This window comes from Chrysemys picta, chromosome 12 (genome assembly GCF_011386835.1).
Source record: "Chrysemys picta bellii isolate R12L10 chromosome 12, ASM1138683v2, whole genome shotgun sequence".
Classification (NCBI taxonomy): Eukaryota; Metazoa; Chordata; order Testudines; family Emydidae; genus Chrysemys; species Chrysemys picta.
In genome coordinates, this window is record NC_088802.1 from 48,887,861 (window position 1) to 48,905,070 (window position 17,210).

Sequence of the window (17,210 nt, forward strand, 5' to 3'; positions counted from 1 at the left end):
AGAGGTTTGAGATCCTGATCTGCCTTTGTGATTGGAGCCCATCTCTACGGACAAATCCTTATAAATATTATTATAGATCTAATGATTTAGATTATACAAGCATCAGGGGGTAGCCGTGTTAGTCTGTATCTACAAAAACAACAAGGAGTCTGGTGGCACCTTGAAGACTAACAGATTATACAATGGCAAATGTTTGGCAAGGCAGAATTTCGACCTGGGGTTGGACTCCTATGTAACAGATGAGTGGAAAGAGAATAGAGGGCTCCTCCTCCTCTGAGCTCACTGGTGGACAATTTTTCATAAGCATAAAAGAAACTGAAAGTTCACGTCTTTTCTCTCTCCTGGGGGCCATGGCAGCTGCTGCTAATCCTGTCAAAAATCTCCAGGACGAAGCGACTTGTTCTCTTTGCCTGGAGTATTTTAAAGACCCAATAATAATCACAAAATGTGCCCACAGCTTCTGCCGAGCCTGTATCACCCAGCACTGCAAAGATCCCGGAACCGAGGTCCGTTGTCCTCATTGTAGGAAGAGCTTTCAGCAGGAAAACTTAATCTCAAACAGGCAGCTGGCCAACATGGTGGAAATGGTCCAGTGCCTGAACAGAACTGCCGAAAAACAGGGAGAGGAGAGCAAGGCAGAGAAACACCAGGAAGTAAGTATTGAAACTCTTTTGTGAAGATGATCAAGAAGCCAGTGAATCCTGGGCTCGGAATTCTCCAGCTGGGCTTCCCCCACACAGGAGAGCATGGGAGAACAGGGTATTTATTGTGTGCTGCATATTTAAATAAATAATAATAATTAATGAATAATACCTAGCACTTGTAAGAGCTATAGGGCCTGACGTCAGTTGGGAGATGAGGGTGCTCAGTAAGTACCTTGCAGGACTGGGCCATAATTCAGGATATATTCCCCTGGGGTTGTGAGAAGAGAGTTGGACTGTGTCTTTGCCAACAGGTTAACATTGCTCTCACAACATTCATTTTGCATTTTCTGACTGCTTTGTGTTCGCTTTCCGGCATCACCATGACAATAACGTTAGTGGGCAGATGTAAGGGAAACAGGAAGGCAGATTACTTTTCCTAAAGCAGCATTTATTTCTGGTAATGACTAATGGCCGGAGGGCCTGATCCAAAGCCCATTGAAGTCAATGGAAAGACAACGGGGCTGCCCAGGTGTAATTGAGGTGCAAAGGTATAACCGCCTTAATAATAATACTTGACTGCCTGGCACCTAGATATCCCAGTGATGGGCACACCAGGGCAGAAAGCCAAAGCCCCGCTGCTCTGAACCCCACCACGCAGAGCTGAAGCCTGAGTAGCTTAGTTCTGGGGGACCCCCTGTGGTGTGGGGCCCCAGGGCAATTGTCCTGCTCGCTACCCCCTAATGCCGGTCCTGGGTTTTATGTGCAGAAAAACAGTTGTGGGACAGGTGGGCTATGGAGTTTTTATAGCATGTTCGGGGGCCTCAAAGACAAAGGTTGGGAACCCCTCCTGTAGATAATCAAAACCACTCCACGTATTCAATGGGCGGAAGGAGTTAATGTTGCCGCGACATCTGCATTTCCTGCCCTTTTTGTCTTTCAGTTTTCAACCTTAAAGTTATTTTAATGTCATTTATTTATTTGCACTTTATTTCTTTTAAAAAAATAAATAATTACTGATCTGTGTCACAGTTGCCCCTAGAGGCCTGAGCAAGGATCAGAGACCCCTGCACTAGGCTGTGTATAGACATCCACAGTGCCCCTCCCCAAACAGCAAACAGTCCAACTAAAATAGCAAAGACAAGAAAAATACCTTAATCCCTCCAGGACCAGTATACTGATTAAAAACTCGGTGTAGCGCAGGTAGCTTTGTCCAGCATGATTAATAATGGGTATATTGTATTTTTGGATCGACTTTTGTTGTAATCCTCCCTGCAGTTGCTCTTTCATTTCTTAATTTAAAAAAATATTATTTACTTTGTGGGACCAAATAACGGCAGGTGAAATTTAGGGGCTCTAGACACTAAGTAACTAATTTGTGTCTGCAGTGCCTTCATGGTGTGAATTGCACCCACATTATAATTCTGCAGCTCTGACAAGAGAGGCTCAGTTAGGCTGGGCTAACTAATTCCACCGTCTCTCCCTGGCTCTCCCAGCCCTCTCCTGTAGATCCTGGAGAGACGCAGGGATCGTCAGGAGCCCTATGGCTGTGGTTCTCCACCTTTCCAGACTACTGTCCCCCTTTCAGGAGTCTGATTGGTCTTGTGTATCCCAAGTTTCACCTCACTTTAAAACGACTTGCTTACAAAATCAGACATAAAAGTACAACCGTGTCACAGCGCACTATTACTGACAAATGGCTTCCTTTCTCATTTTTTACCATATCATTATAAAATAAATCAATTGGAGTATAAATATTGTCCTTACATTTCAGTGTATACAGAGCAGTATAAACAAGTCATTGTCTGTATGAAATTGTAGTTTCTACTGATTTTGCTAGTGCTTTTTATGTAGCCTGTTGTAAAACTAGGCAAATATTTAAATGAGGTGATGGACCCCCCGGAAGATCTCTGCGTACCACCAGGGGTATGGGACCCACCACAGGTGGGGGCCTGAGGAGAAAAGGAGCAGCTACCCAGCAGTACTCTGAGTTCTGCTGGAGAGGGTTGGTTAGAAAGACTGTACTGCTGGGCCGTCTACTCTTGCTGTGTCATGTAGTACCTTGTGTCAAAGGCTGCAGAGAAGTCCCGCCATATGAGCATGGAGATCTTATCTGACTTCACTGGGACTGCTCACAGGCTCAGATTTAAGTACATGTTTTTCTGGACAGGGGCCAGAGTGCTCAATGCCTTGCTGGACTGAGCCCTAGGCCTAGTCTTCACTTACCGGCTGGTCCGGCGGCACGCCATCGATGTTCTGGGATCGATTTATCGCGTCTGGTTAAGACGCGATAAATCGATCCCGGATCGATCCCGGAAGTGCTCACAGTCGGCGCCGGTACTCCAGCTCGCCGAGAGGAGTACGCGGCGTCGACGGGGGGAGACTTCCGGCCGCGTCTGGACCGCGGTAAGTTCGGACTAAGGTACTTCGAATTCAGCTACGTTATTAACGTAGCTGAATTTGCGTACCTTAGTCCGAAGTCCAGACTAAGTGGGGACCAGGCCCTAGATTAGTATTGTTAACGTCTGACGGTTAGTTGGTGGCCTGCATGGAATTTACTGGTTTCAGTTACTTTCCCAGTAGACAAATGACCACATTACAAAACCATGCCCACAACTGGAACCTTGTTGGCTGGCTCGTCAAAGAAGCTCGGTATGGATGGATGTTTGGGTTGTATTTACAGCAACGGAAATCCGGTGTCTCGTTCACACAGGTGCAGCTCCATGAGGATAAGAGCAGTGAAAGATACAGTTTTTATTAGCTAGTATGAATATTTATTATTTGCATTGTGGTAGCATCTAGGAAGCCCGCATCAGAGATCGGGGCCCCATTGCATTAGGCACCCTACACACAATACAATGAAAAGACAGTCCCTACAATCTCTGGCCCTGATCCAACAAGGCAGTTCAACTCATCACAAATGTTAAGTATGTGAGTAGTTCCATCAACTTCAATGGGATTAGCGTCATGCTTAAAGTTAATCACATGCCGCTTAAATAGTTTTGCTGGACCTGGGGCTAAGTAAGGCAGTGTTAACAAGGCACAGGTATTTTTCCCATCATGGCCTCTAATCCTATCACATTTTCTACCAGGGTTCTATAAATAAACATTCATATGCTTCACTTTAAAGGTGAAATTGGAAATAAGTGAGGTCTCCAAGCAAATTGAAATGGTCCAAGATGCCATCAGCAGCAGCAAGCAAGCCAACACTGAAATGAATGTACGTATACACATGATCAACCCCTCTTAATTTATGCATTTCCCCATCACTGAGAAATGCATGACCACCTTTATTTAGGACCACATGGAGCAAGGGGTCTGCCCAGCATCATCCACCTGTGAGTCCCCCTTTTACTCCCGCACCCCTGGTGGTTTTCTCTGAAGAGTGCTGGATAGGGCATCAACTGTTATAACTGTGCTCTGGAGCTGGTCAGAGTGGTCGCGCCAAACCTATGGACACCGTTTGCCTCTTTTGCCTCCCTCGGAGGAGTTGCATGTGATACATCTGTGCCTCTTGCAGCCCTGAGCACGAGGGACTGAGCTAGAATCTCAGTCTCTGTGTTCGGACAATGGCTGAGGACGGCTGTCCTTGCAGTAGCCCAACCCTGTATTCCTAGCGCAACCCAAAACCCCCATTGCAGCCAATGCAGGATGGTGCCAAGTACATGTATTTATTAAGAGCACTGTCTTCCTCTGAATAAAAATAATCGTGCTGAAATGAAGTGGTCACTTGCCAGAGCGGGTTAGATCAGGCTTTAGATGCCGATGTTCCTCGCCTCCTTGTTGCTAACAGAACTCACTCCCCATCTGCTGCCTTTCAGGAATACGTGTCTCAGATCAAAGGCTTGATTACTGAAGACTTCTGTGCCATGAAACAGTACCTTGAAATACAAGAGAGAGCCACACTGATGGTCATTGAGCAAGAGCAACAAGTGGCTCACCAGAAAATAGAAGAAATGATCAGCCAGCTCGCCGCGAAAGTGAACACGCTCACAGAAATCAAAACCCAGCTGGAAAACAGGCTGCAAAATAACGCGACGGAGCAGCTGAGTGTAAGTAGAAATCTATGGGCCAATGAGTGTGTACTGAGCACGTGCAACTTTCACTATCTGCACTAGTACTCTTCTTCCGATTTCCCAATGCTGCACTCTCACTGGTATAGAACAACCAGGGTAGCAACAGTGGGAGCAGTAGTGTAGATCGGATGCTGCCATTATAACCACAATGCCATTTAGACCTGCTCTGAGCAGGGTTAGACAACACAGGAATTACAGCGCCGGCAGCTGGTCTACAGTAGGGCTCCCACCGCTGCTGCTACTGGTGGAGTGGCACCTGGGAGAGCTTACAGGTGAGGAATTTGAAAAAAAAAAATTAGTGTTGACACAGCTTCTGGCTGCAGATTCAGAACCAAAGGTGTGTGGGTTTTTTGTTTGTTTTTTTTGCAGAGGGAGGCAAGCTTGTTTGTATGGTGGCTTAATGCACGAGTCTTTCATTTCTTGGCCAGCAGAGTCACGGACAATAAGAAGGAGTTTTTTAAGTATATTAGGATCAAAAATAATCCTAATGATGGTATTGGTCCATTACTAGATGGAAATTGTAGAATTATTAATAATAATGCAGAAAAGGCAGAAGTGTTCAATAAATATTTCTGTTCTGTATTTGGGAAAAAGAAAGATGATGAAATCAGGTCATATGATAACCCTCTTTCAATTCCACTAGTATCTCAGGAGGATCTTAAACAACAGCTGCTAAAGTTAGATATTTTTAAATCAGCAGGTCTAGATAACTTGCATTGAAGAGTTCTAAAAGAACAGGCTGAGGAGCTCACAGTCTTGGAACACTGGGGGGAGCGAGTTCCAAAAAACTGGAAGAAAGCTAATGTGTCAATCTTTTATAGGGGTAAATAGGATGACCCGGGGAATTATAGGCCTGTTGGTGTGATGTTGATCTGGGGCAAGATGGAGAGGGCGATATGGGACTCAATTAATAAAGAATTAGTGGAGGGTAGTTAATTAATGTAAATCAGCATGGGTTTATAGAAGACAGATCCTTTCAAACTAACTTGACATCTTTTTTGTATGAGATTACAAGTTTGGTTGATACAAATAATAGTACTAATGTAATAGACTTAGGCTTGGTCTACACTAACCCCCCAAATCGAACTAAGGTACGCAACTTCAGCTACGTGAATAACGTAGCTGAAGTTCGAAGTACCTTAGTTCGATCTTACCTCGGTCCACACGCGGCAGGCAGGCTCCCCCGTCGACTCCGCGGTACTCCTCTCGCCGAGCTGGAGTACCGCAGTCGACGGCGAGCACTTCCGGGTTCGACTTATCGCGTCCAGACAAGACGCGATAAGTCGAACCCAGAAGTTCGATTGCCAGCCGCCGAACTAGCGGCTGGGTATAGACGTACCCTTAGACTTCTGTAAGGCATTTTACCTGGGCCCGCACAACATTTTGTTTACAAAACTAGAATGATATAATATTAACATGGCACACATTAAATGGATTAAAAACTGTCTAACTGGTAGGTCTCAAAAATGTAATCATCACTGAAAGGGTGTGTTTCTAGTGGGGTTCTGCAGGGACCATTTCTTGGCCTTATGCTATTTAACGGGCTAATGTAATTCTTGGATGCATAAACAGGGGAATCTCGAGTAGGAGTAGAGAAGTTATATTACCTCTGTATTTGACACTGGTGCGACTGCTGCTGGAATCCTGTGTCCAGTTCTGGTGTCCATAATTCAAGAAGGATGTTGAAAAATTGGAAAGGGTTCAGAGAAGAGCCACGAGGTTGATTAAAGTATTAGAACACAAGCCTTATAATGAAAGGTTCAAGCAGCTCAATCTATTCAGCTTAACAAAGAGAAGGTTAAGTGGTGACTTGATTACAGTTTATAAATACCTACGTGGGGAACAGATATTTGCTAATGGGCTCTTCAGTCTAGCAGAGAAAGGTATAACAAGATCTAATGGCTGGAAGTTGAAGCTAGCTAAATTCAGACTGGAAATAAGGATGATTAACCATTGAAACAATACCAAGGGTTGCGGTGGCACTGGCAATTTTTACATTTTTTAAAGTTTGGAATATTTTTCTAAAAGATATGCTCTACTCGTTTTTTTCAGGGAAGTTCTATGGCATGTGTTATACAGGAGGTCTTACTAGATGATCACAGTGGTCTCATCTGGCCTTGGACTCTATTAATCTAAGACTGATTAGTTTTTAAAAACTCTAATTTCTCCCCCCAGATCTCTAGAATCTGAGAAGAAAGTCTAGAGAGAAAGAAATCATATCTGTTGGGGTTGGGTGGTTGTTTATTTAAACAAACTATGACTACAGAGACAAGTCCCTGTATGAGTTCTGTTGGGGAAAATATGTTATTTTCATTTTTGATCAAGAACATATCTTTCAATATTTTCAGCAGGGTTTCAGGTTCTTCTCCTCTGATCACAATATTATAAAGAAAACTCTCTCTGTAAAGTATAAGATTTCTGGAGAGCTTACTGGTGCTTTCCTCTCCTGGATTTATGAAGTCACCAGAAATTCTTAATGGAATTATTGCCATTTGTTTAGCTCGAGCTACCCTTGCAGTCATCTTTTCTGTCATTGTTAGGATACATCATCCAAAAGAGAAATGTACATAGGCTCTCCGATAACAATGAATAAAATTATGCTTGATGCTACGAAGATTAGTGTTGTCACAAGTGCTGTAGAAGAGCTCAAGAAACAATTGGAAATGTTAATATTGAAGAAATATCCTGCCCAGCTGCCACAAGGTAAATTTACTTTATTTGTGTTTTCTTTTGTTGTGAAACCTCTTGGCTTGTTACAGGACATGATCCTGCAAGGTGCTGCTGAGCAACTCCTGGAGACTGCGCACTGTCACCTCCCTTTGAAGTCAACACCTTGTTTGCAGGGTTGTACTTATATTACTTAGAGGGATACTGCTAGGAAGTTTGGGCTCAAAATGTAAGATTTGATTTTAAAAAGTATTGCTGAGTATAATAGAAATAGAGAGGTGTTTGTAGCATTTTTTAAAACTCTGGTTTTTTTTGAGGGGGAGGGAGTGTTCCAAATTCCTTTGCAGTTTTGAAGACCAAAATAATAATGTGCTATTCCATGGACCATGGGAACCAGAAAGTGAAACGGACTAGAAGCAATTTGGAAACAGATCGGTTATGTTTCATTCTCTGTTTACTCTTTAGATATCAATATAAACAATTTTCCCAAAAGAAATGCTGACCAGAAGTAGAGTCTTTACTGAGAATGGGTCAAAGTCCCAAGTTCTTGCTCACAGAGAGTTGTGCTTTAGCAAGGACTTCGGGATTTGGCTCAATGTTTGCTCGTGTCTCGGGTACAGTTCTTATGCTTAAGAAGGGGGCCTGTCCACCCAGCAGATGATTAGGAGAACTTCAACCTAAGGACCACAGGCCTATAGTAGAAATTATTACTTATAAAGCACAACGTGCTAGTTGTTGTACAAACAGAAATAAAGACAAGGTCCCTGCCCTAAAAACTTTTCAAATTCAATAAGAAACTGAACAAGAGTCTCATTTCCCCATTAATGAGAAAACACCAGAATAATGTAACCAAGAGGGGGTTACCTGTGAGCAGATCCTCCCTAGTGAATGTTTCCAATGAGTAGTCTTTCTATTTTTTCTTCTTCTCCTCTCAAGTATAGTCCTTATACTGTGGGGATTGGGGTACCAATTCTGCAAACCCTTATTCACATGCTTAATTTTAAGCATGCATATAGGTGTTTGCAGGATTGGGACCCTATGCAGCAGGCAGCAATGGAAGTACAAAGTATTAACATAAAGGCAAAGTTGTTTCCAAAACACTTGTGCCAAAAAAACTTTCACCAGAACTGTGCAGACTAATGTTGAGAGTGACTCGGACATATAAAGAGAGTTCCAAGTGGCAGTCTTGCAAATATGTGTTACAGTGTTACTGCAAATCATAGAGACAGTTCCATGAGTGGAAGTATTGAATGTTTTAGAAATACTCATGCAATTACACATGTGATGAGCACAGTATAAGAACCTCTATAGAACAGATAGTTAATTTGTGATTACTTGTACAATATCATGCCTAACTGGTCTGTTACACATCTAATTGGTCATCTATAGGTACAGTGACTGCAGCTGCATGCAAAATGTTTTGATAATTGTGGATGTAAAGAATATATACCAACTGCACAAATATCTTTGCATGAGTAATTGCATACACATTCACCTAGAAATTTAGGTCAGAGAGCATTATAAAAATGCCAGCTATTATTTTTTCCCTATTTGACATGTACTGTAGCTATTAGCCATTGCAACTGTATTTTGGTTCATAGATCTGTTGTTTGCCTTTTATTCAAAGAAACCCCTAACAGAAAGATTTTTCCCCCTCCACATTTATCAGAACCTGTAGGTTTACTTCAGGAGAGGAGTGTCTGTTCCACATCTGTGGTGTCTGCATCTGACAATCCAGAACCAGTTGTTTCTAGTCAGTTTTCTCAGTGTAAGTATGTAAATCAATGTAACCACTGGGTAGCAACATTAAAATGAAGGATTTTAGAATGTTCACCAACAGGACCAGATACTCAGCTGCTCTGATTTGGTGTAGCTTCATTGACATAAGAGGAGCAATGTGCATTTACACCAGCTAAGGATCTGGCTGTTTACTTTTCAATACATGATTTATTTTAAAGGAAGAAATTTTCACAACATAATACAAAGTACTGAAGCTGTAGCTTAACCACTATTCAAACTTATCCGTCTAAAAACCATATGGTAACTGATTCTGATGGGTGTGGTAAGTATACCATTTATATTGCTAATGGGATCATTGTGTTGTAAGACCGTGATTGGGGACAGAGTCCAAGTGGTAGGTACCCTCAGCTTCTACTGTGAGCCAAATCTGGAGTCCTTAGTGAGTTTTTACTCAGTACTGGCAGCCAGTCAGTGGAGTTTGCTTGAGTAAGGACTGGGCCCTGGATTTGGCCCCGGGAGTTCAGTGGAAATTAATGGTTCTCAGCAATTTGCCGGATCAGGCAATTTATGAAGTTATTATTTTATTTTGTTAAGCGTCAGTGTCTGATCACTACTAGAAAGCTGGCATTTGGATTACCCTAATGGGGTACACATCCAGGAGTATGCAGAGGGCACTTCAGCTTTCGGCTGTTTCTCACCTTTGTTGAAAATGTTTCATTGCCCAGTCTCCCTGGTGCCTTCAGGTTAGGAAATTTTCTGTTATCTACTTTAGGGGCAGTGAACGTGACCTTTGATCTCCAAAGAATCCATCGTAACCTGGAGATCACATCTGAGAATAAGAAAGTGATTGTATCCCGTTTTCCACCTCCGTATGAACCAACTCCCAAGAGATTCTGCATCAGCCAAGTGATGTGTTCCCAAAGTTTCTCTAAAGGACGCCATTACTGGGAAGTAAGTACCAAGGACAGCGGCGGATGGGCTGTTGGAGTTGCTGATGGAAATATTGGTAGAAATGATCAACTGGGGAGAACTGAACTATCCTGGTGTGTGGAATGGACTGGTAAGAATAAACAGTTGTCAGCATGGCACAGGAACCAGGAAACCCGATTAAGTGAAGACAGACCCCTGAAGGTTGGCGTTTTCCTTGATCTTGCAAACAAGCACCTGTCATTTTATTCTCTCACTGATAAAGAAACACTCTTGCATAGATTTGAAATCAATATCCGACATCCTGTTTACCCTGCTTTCTGGCTGTATGGTTTGGATGAAGAAGGATCCTTAACTATAAATCATATCAACAGGGACTAGTCTGCAGTTCTTATGGAAACTGAAGATTTAAGCTGTGAATTGCAGGGTTGCAAGAACAGAGCTCTTATAGAGTTTTATGTTTTGGATGTGAGGCTTTTATATCATGATGCAGGGCTACCATCTCTAGCGTGGCGGGAAATTAACAGCTGATATGTTTTCTTCCTCTGCTTTTCTCTATTTTTCCCCTCCTTGTTACAAATCCTGCCTGATCCGCCCTGTCTTTGTTAAAGCAGGGTCCGGGGGTATTACATTTAACTCAGTTACACTCCCTGTTTCCCGGCACCTTAACTTAGCTTAACTTTTTGCTCAAGCACAGGCCAGAATTGTGTCTTCTCAGAAAGCATTAGGCAGAGTCAAACCTCAGAGCTATTGTACCCTGAATGTAGCTGTTAATAACAGTTCCCAGTCAGCTTGAAAGAGAGAGCATCTACATTTTCATGGCACACAAACATTTAATACAGTCAAAAACATTGTTAATAATATTTGGAATACTTAGGAATACTTTTTCTAAAGCTATTAAGTAATAAATCTCCTGTGTTTCCCATAGAGACCTCCCTGCTTTGTTGTTGTTACATATATCTAAATGCAAGGCTTTAACATACATTTACACTTCTGGGTACACACATTCCTCTGTGATCTTCTTTCAGAGATGATATCTCAGATGCGATAGTGTGTCTAGTGACTGCCACACCCTACTTCTGCATATTTTGGGTCCCTTCTAGCTGAGTTGCCCTGTCCTGCAGGTGTGCAGAGATGTAGTATTCAAACAAAAGTCTGTCTTCTCCCCATTGCTTTCTCTCCCCTTTCTTTGGGCCCTGCAAAATTCAAATGCTGCAGTACAGAGTACATTGACATGTGCCTAAGTGTTTGCAAGATCAGGGCCCGGAGAGTAAAATTTTGCTCTCTGATCTTCATGGAGGATCTAGGCTCCAATAGTTGTGTATTTCCAACAGTGAAGATTTCTGCACGATTAGGGGAATCAGAACATTGGCATTTACGGCCTTGATCTCATAAACATTTACAAATATGCTTAACTTTAACCACAAGTCTTCCCACTGACTGAAGTCATTAGGACAACACTTGTGCTTAAAGGTAAGCACATTCATAAGTTTTTGCAGGAATCTAGAAATGTAGGACTGTTGTGTGGATGTGAGAGATGATGCACGTGGGATGACTGACATGTAAGCAAGTTGGCCCTGGCACATAACCACACTGATATTTCTTTCCCCAAGTCAACTTGGAAAAGAGAGAAAGAGCAGCAACAAAGCAGGGAGCATACTGAACAGGATTTGGGCACTTTTAATTTCCCAAAAGCAGGCTGATTGCGGCAGCTCCGAGACTGTAATTTGTCATTGTTTGTAAAATAACCCTCCTGTATAATCTGAAAATGGGCACTTTACATTGGTTCCGGCTTTTCATAGATACCTTCTGCATGTCTCATTTGCTGTCTTTCATAGATTCATAGATTCTAGGACTGGAAGGGACCTCGAGAGGTCATCGAGTCCAGTCCCCTGCCCTCATGGCAGGACCAAATACTGTCTAGACCATCCCTGATAGACATTTAGCTAACCTACACCTACTTTGTGCCATTGATGTGGATGATATTTTTATTAAAATATATGAAAATCTGACTGTGTCTTTCATTACTGAAATCCAAATCACAATCCCATTGAAACTAATGGCAAAATTCCAAATGACTTTGATGGAATCAAAATGTAGCCCTTGGGACCTAAACCTATTGCCTTTTCTCATGCAAAACTCTCATTGACTTCAGTAGTTTTACACCTGAGTAAGGAGTGCTGGCTTTGGCTGTTAGTTTCTAGGTTACACATACAAAATGAGGGACGGTTACACAATACAAGTCAGCGTGTTGTATTTCACGTGATCAACTGCCTGGTGAATGCCTGGTTGGTATTTAACGGGCACTTTTTATTCAAGTTTCTGATTATGGTAACTAAATGACCTTATTACCGGATACTTCTCTTTGTCTTTATAAAATAGAAACACCATGTGAGGACACCTTACCGCCTAGGCCTATGGTAAACATTGGGGCACAAACAGAGGTGGAAACAAAGTCCATGTAACATTTACGCCTGCAGGGTCCAGTTTGTGTGGTGTTAAATTGTGGTGCACAGGCGGCACCGTGGGGAGTATTGCCCCTCACACTCGGCTGAGAAGAAGGACTCCTCTTGCATCCTGACGGTTCGAGATGCATAGACGGTCTCCTTGCCCCTATGCACCGAGGGATAGCAAGCAATGGCCCAGGTCCCCCGTGTTTGAAATTCTCCTCCGCCAGCCCTCACTCAGTGTGGAGAGAGAGCGGAAAGAGCCGCCCAACATATACAGATACACTCATGTTACAGACGTGCCTGCTACATGGACGGACATACAGAGACCCTCAACGTGGAGAGAGACACAGAGCACGGACAGACAGTCCCCCAGGCCACAGACAGCCCCAGCATGGACAGACTGTCTCTGCTGTGGGGGAGTCTGTCTGACCTGACACAGCATGGACAGACAGACTCAGCACAGGCTCCACCACTGTCCCCCTCCCTGGCCCGGCCAGCAGAGCTCCGCGCGTAGTACAGGCCCCTCACCGCCAGGGGGCGCGCTCGTTCTTGCGCGCTCATGCTCTTTCCTCGCGCTAGCGTGTCCCCCTCGGCCTGCCGTAGCCGCTGCCGCTGGGGGGCCGGAGGACGGAGCCGGCTGAGGGGGCCGCAGCGTGCTGGAGGCAAGGGCAGGCCGCAGCCTCCCCACGAACCCTGATGCGAGCGGGACCCGGAGCCTGGGCCCAGGGTGTGGGGAGATGAAGAAGGACGTGAGAATCCTGCTGGTGGGAGAACGTGAGTCGGGGAGGGGGCTGTGGGGGAAGGGAGACGGGGGTGGGGGGAGGGTCAGGTACGGGGGAGGGGGTTAGGGGTGTGTGTAGGGGGAAGGGGAGGCGGGGGTTAGAGGGGTGTGGGGTCAGGGATGGGGGAGGGGAGGCGGGGGTTAGGGGTGTGTGTAGGGGGAAGGGGAGGCGGGGGTTAGAGGGGTGGGGGGGTCAGGGACGGGGGAGGGGAGGCGGGGGTTAGAGGGGTGGGGGGGGTCAGGGACGGGGGAGGGGAGGCGGGGGTTAGGGGTGTGTGTAGGGGGAAGGGGAGGTGAGAGTTAGAGGGGTGGGGGTCAGGGACGGGGGAGGGGAGACGGGGGTTAGAGGGGTGTGGGGGGAGGGCAGGGACGGGGGTTAGAGGGGTGTGGGGGTTAGGGATGTGTGTAGGGGGAAGGGGAGGTGAGAGAGAGGGGTGGGGGGTCAGGGACGGGGGAGGGGAGGGCTGGGACGGGGGAGGGGAGGCGGGGGTTAGAGGGGTGTGGGGGTTAGGGATGTGTGTAGGGGGAAGGGGAGGTGAGAGTTAGAGGGGTGGGGGTCAGGGACAGGGGAGGGGAGACGGGGGTTAGAGGGGTGGGGTGGGGGGTCAGGGACGGGGGAGGGGAGGCGTTGGTTAGGGGTGTGTGTAGGGGAAGGGGAGGTGAGAGTTAGAGGGGTGGGGATCAGGGACGGGGGAGGGGAGACGGGGGTTAGAGGGGTGGGGTGGGGGGTCAGGGATGGGGGAGGGGAGGCGGGGGTTAGGGGTGTGTGTAGGGGAAGGGGAGGCGGGGGTTAGAGGGGTGTGGGGAGGCGAGGGGTGTGGGGGGAGGCTCGTCGTTAGTTCGGTTTTGTATTTATGGGTGGAGAGGCGAGGGGGGGATTCCTCCCCTTCCCAGAGCTCCCCGCACCCCCTGGCTCGGAGGTGGGGTCATCTCAAGGCAGCCTTCTGAGGCTGGTGACCAGGAGCCTTGCTTTGTGTGTGTGTGTCCCCGAGACCATCCTTAGTAAGGTATAAAATCGCATCCTCCACCCCCCATGTGATGCAGACTGCCCCGCCCGCAGCTGGCAGATCTCTTCTCCCTACCATAGTGAAGGGAGAACAGGTAGCTGAGTTCTGTTGTGCAAGTTAAACAGCTTAATTAAAACCACACCAGGAATAAAATAGGTAGTGTAGGAGGCTGTGTGTATCCAATTAGTTTGCAATTACCGGACTCATAGCCTATCACAAAACTTTGCATGCATAGCTTGCGTACTTCTGAGCTGGCCATTCCAGAATTCTTGTCTCTTTCCTATATTTGGTGGTGGCCTGGCCCAGGATTGAAAGTATAGTAAGGTGTTTATTATATTCTGAATTTGGAAATTGCAAACACTCAGTTAAATACAGTTATCAGATGGGCACTGTGGTCTTGTGGTTAGAACAGGGGATTGGGAGTCCAGACTCCTGGTTTCTGCCATTGATTCATTGTGTGACCTTGGACAAATCCCTTGAACTTTCAGCCAAACATTTTAGAAAATGTGTGTCTAAAGTTAGGTCCCTGGGTCCATATTTAGACACCTAAATCAGGGGCCTACATTTCAAATGTGCTGAGCACACAGTATATCCCACTGAAATTAATTTGTAAAGAACTTTAGGGTCCTTGGAAGCAGAAGTACTATATAAGTGACAAGTATTTAATATAATACATAATTATATTAAGAATATAGTTCTTGCTTGAAAGGTACTGCTAACATAATTTCCCTGGCAACTGTAGGCCTAGCATGGTTTGTAAAATTATTCTATAGTGCGGTAGGTCCTGTGTACATCGTATGGGGAAACTTTTAGGGCCTTTCTAGAGAACAGTGTTACAGCATGATTCTCTAGAAATATGTTAGTATGCTTTCAAATCTCAATGTAGATAAAGGCAATACATGGCCAGATTTTATTATAACAAGTTTATTTGGCTTTAAATATATTCTTTATTCACTTGAATATACAAGTGAATTTTTCCTATGTGACTTCTTTTCAGAACCTGTCCCTAACCTAGTTTCTTTGTTACTAGCTTCTGTAACACAACTGTGAGAGGTACCGCTGCCTGCCAAGCTGACATGCTAATTCACAGACAGTACAGAGTTTAAAATTGGGCTAAGTCTAGGTGAAGCTCACTCTGTAAGGAAACAGGCAGCGAGTTTTAAATTACACAGTCTTTCATATATTGTCATTGCATGGAATTATCAAAAATCTATATAGCTAGTGGATTAGGTAGAAAACATACAGGATAAAGTCATGTAAATTGTTAAAGATGTTCATTGTTGTACAATATTAGATTAAATGTTATATAACTTGTATAAGACATGTTTATAATGTAAGAAATGAGGACTCTTCAGAGATAAAAACATGGGTGGGAGAAAAACCGAATTCCAAGGTCACTAAATTGAAAATTTTCAGAGTAGCAGCCGTGTTAGTCTGTATCCGCAAAAAGAAGAACAGGAGTACTTGTGGCACCTTAGAGACTAACAAATTTATTAGAGCATAAGCTTTCGTGGACTACAGCCCACTTCTTCGGATGCTTATTATTATTATTATTATTAGAGCTTATGCTCTAATAAATTTGTTAGTCTCTAAGGTGCCACAAGTACTCCTGTTCTTCTTTTTAAATTGAAAATGTGCTTAGTGTATTTTTAGTAGAAAAACAACCAGAATATTTCAATGTCACAGATCTACAGTAATGAAAAGTTGAGTATTTTGGACTGGTTCTGCTACAGTGATTTAAGTACAGATGCAACACAAGGCTCAGTTCATATCTGATAAATGGGCACAGGTCGTGTTTTGTAGGTGATATGTGTTTCTGCATTTCAAAGACCAGTACTGAGCTGAAAGCACAGGGGTCGTTTGACTTCTATATTGCGGGGGCGGAGGCAGCTCCGGTCAGGCCAGTGGGGCTGTGTGTGTGGGGCAAATTGCACACCTGCCCGAGGCTTACAGTTTGGGGGGGGGGGGGGGCGCGGAGGGCAGTGCCTTCCCAGCCCCTCCCCCCAAACTAGGCCTATGGCTGAAAGTGTTTTGGATTGCTAGGGTACGGGTTTTTTTAAGAGATGCCAAATTGATAGTATTGGGAACTGTATTGTATCGTTAATAACACATACATACAGCATGGGTTGTTCAAACATCTCTACCAATATTCCTCAACTGTTTATTTTTTAGGGACTGTTTCTAATAGAGGTGAAAAGCTAGTTCAGTCTACATGCTCATTTGAATATTGGCTTGTCAGCTGAAACTGCCAGTTATGTTGATGATAGTGAGTTTTTTTTGTTTGTGATGTGGACATATCCGTTGGACTGGAACCACAATTCATTTCACCTAGGCCAAAAAAGAGCCAGCAGATGGTAATACCAGTCTGAATCAGATTCAGATTGTGACATAAGGTGGGAAAACCTTTGCATCCTATTGTATCCCCAAATTCATTCAGTCCCCATTGCCGTGGTTTGCATTTTGAGGCTTTTTTTGTAAACCGAATACTGGGATCCAAAAGAGCCAAGCTGTCATGAATCTTTAATAGCCATTAATTTGCAGAGAAGCTCCAGAATGCTATTTTTAAACTTGGTGATGTGAAAGGTTTAACTGTCATGCTCAGAAAAGAGAGAATCCAGGTTAAACATTTCACAATACCACAACACTTTATATAGTAAATCTAACCGACAGATAAGCTATTATCTCTAAGACTAAATAAACAATAAAACTAAATTGGAAAGATAAATGTTCAACCCAGATTTAAGCAGAATAAATGTAGTTTCCTGCATCTCAAGCAGTAGAACTCCAGAGAAACAAGACAGTAGAGGTTCCACCAGATTAAACATTCAGGCAAATTTTGCCGTGACACAGATTTTCCTAAGCCATTCTGTAAAAACAAAATGCAACCCAGCCAGGAATGTTACAAATAAAGTCAGTGAAAC

General features: G+C 44.4%; 2 protein-coding genes across 21 annotated transcripts in view; both read left to right on the top strand.

The window, feature by feature from the left end:
* The first annotated feature begins 111 nt into the window (after window positions 1–111).
* On the top strand, window positions 112–12,060 carry RNF135 (ring finger protein 135). The gene is made up of 6 exons (XM_005282833.5): window positions 112–653; window positions 3,772–3,861; window positions 4,463–4,693; window positions 7,258–7,420; window positions 9,054–9,152; window positions 9,897–12,060. Exons 1-6 carry the CDS (start codon window positions 240–242, stop codon window positions 10,430–10,432), a joined length of 1,533 nt encoding a protein of 510 aa, XP_005282890.2. The 5' UTR covers window positions 112–239; the 3' UTR covers window positions 10,433–12,060.
* Window positions 12,061–13,027: 967 nt separating this feature from the next.
* The window catches only part of RHOT1 (ras homolog family member T1), a 44,281-nt gene continuing 40,098 nt past the window's right edge, over window positions 13,028–17,210 (top strand). For 5 of the 20 annotated variants that reach the window (XM_065563567.1, XM_065563555.1, XM_065563551.1 and 2 more), the window contains exon 1: window positions 13,070–13,275. Coding sequence is in view for 7 of the 20 variants with exons in the window: in XM_065563543.1 (XP_065419615.1) it covers window positions 13,239–13,275 (37 nt within the window). In the remaining 13 variants the exon portion in view is untranslated. Of the gene's footprint in view, window positions 13,276–17,210 lie in introns of all 20 variants that reach the window. The other 15 variants (XM_065563543.1, XM_065563540.1, XM_065563545.1 and 12 more) reach the window with 8 other exon arrangements.

Coding starts and splice junctions, on each gene's coding strand:
- RNF135 (XM_005282833.5), top strand. CDS start 240: ATGAGTGGAAAGAGAATAGAGGGCTCCTCCTCCTCTGAGCTCACTGGT. Junction 654..3,771: donor AGGCAGAGAAACACCAGGAA/GTAAGTATTGAA, acceptor TTCACTTTAAAG/GTGAAATTGGAAATAAGTGA. Junction 3,862..4,462: donor AAGCCAACACTGAAATGAAT/GTACGTATACAC, acceptor GCTGCCTTTCAG/GAATACGTGTCTCAGATCAA.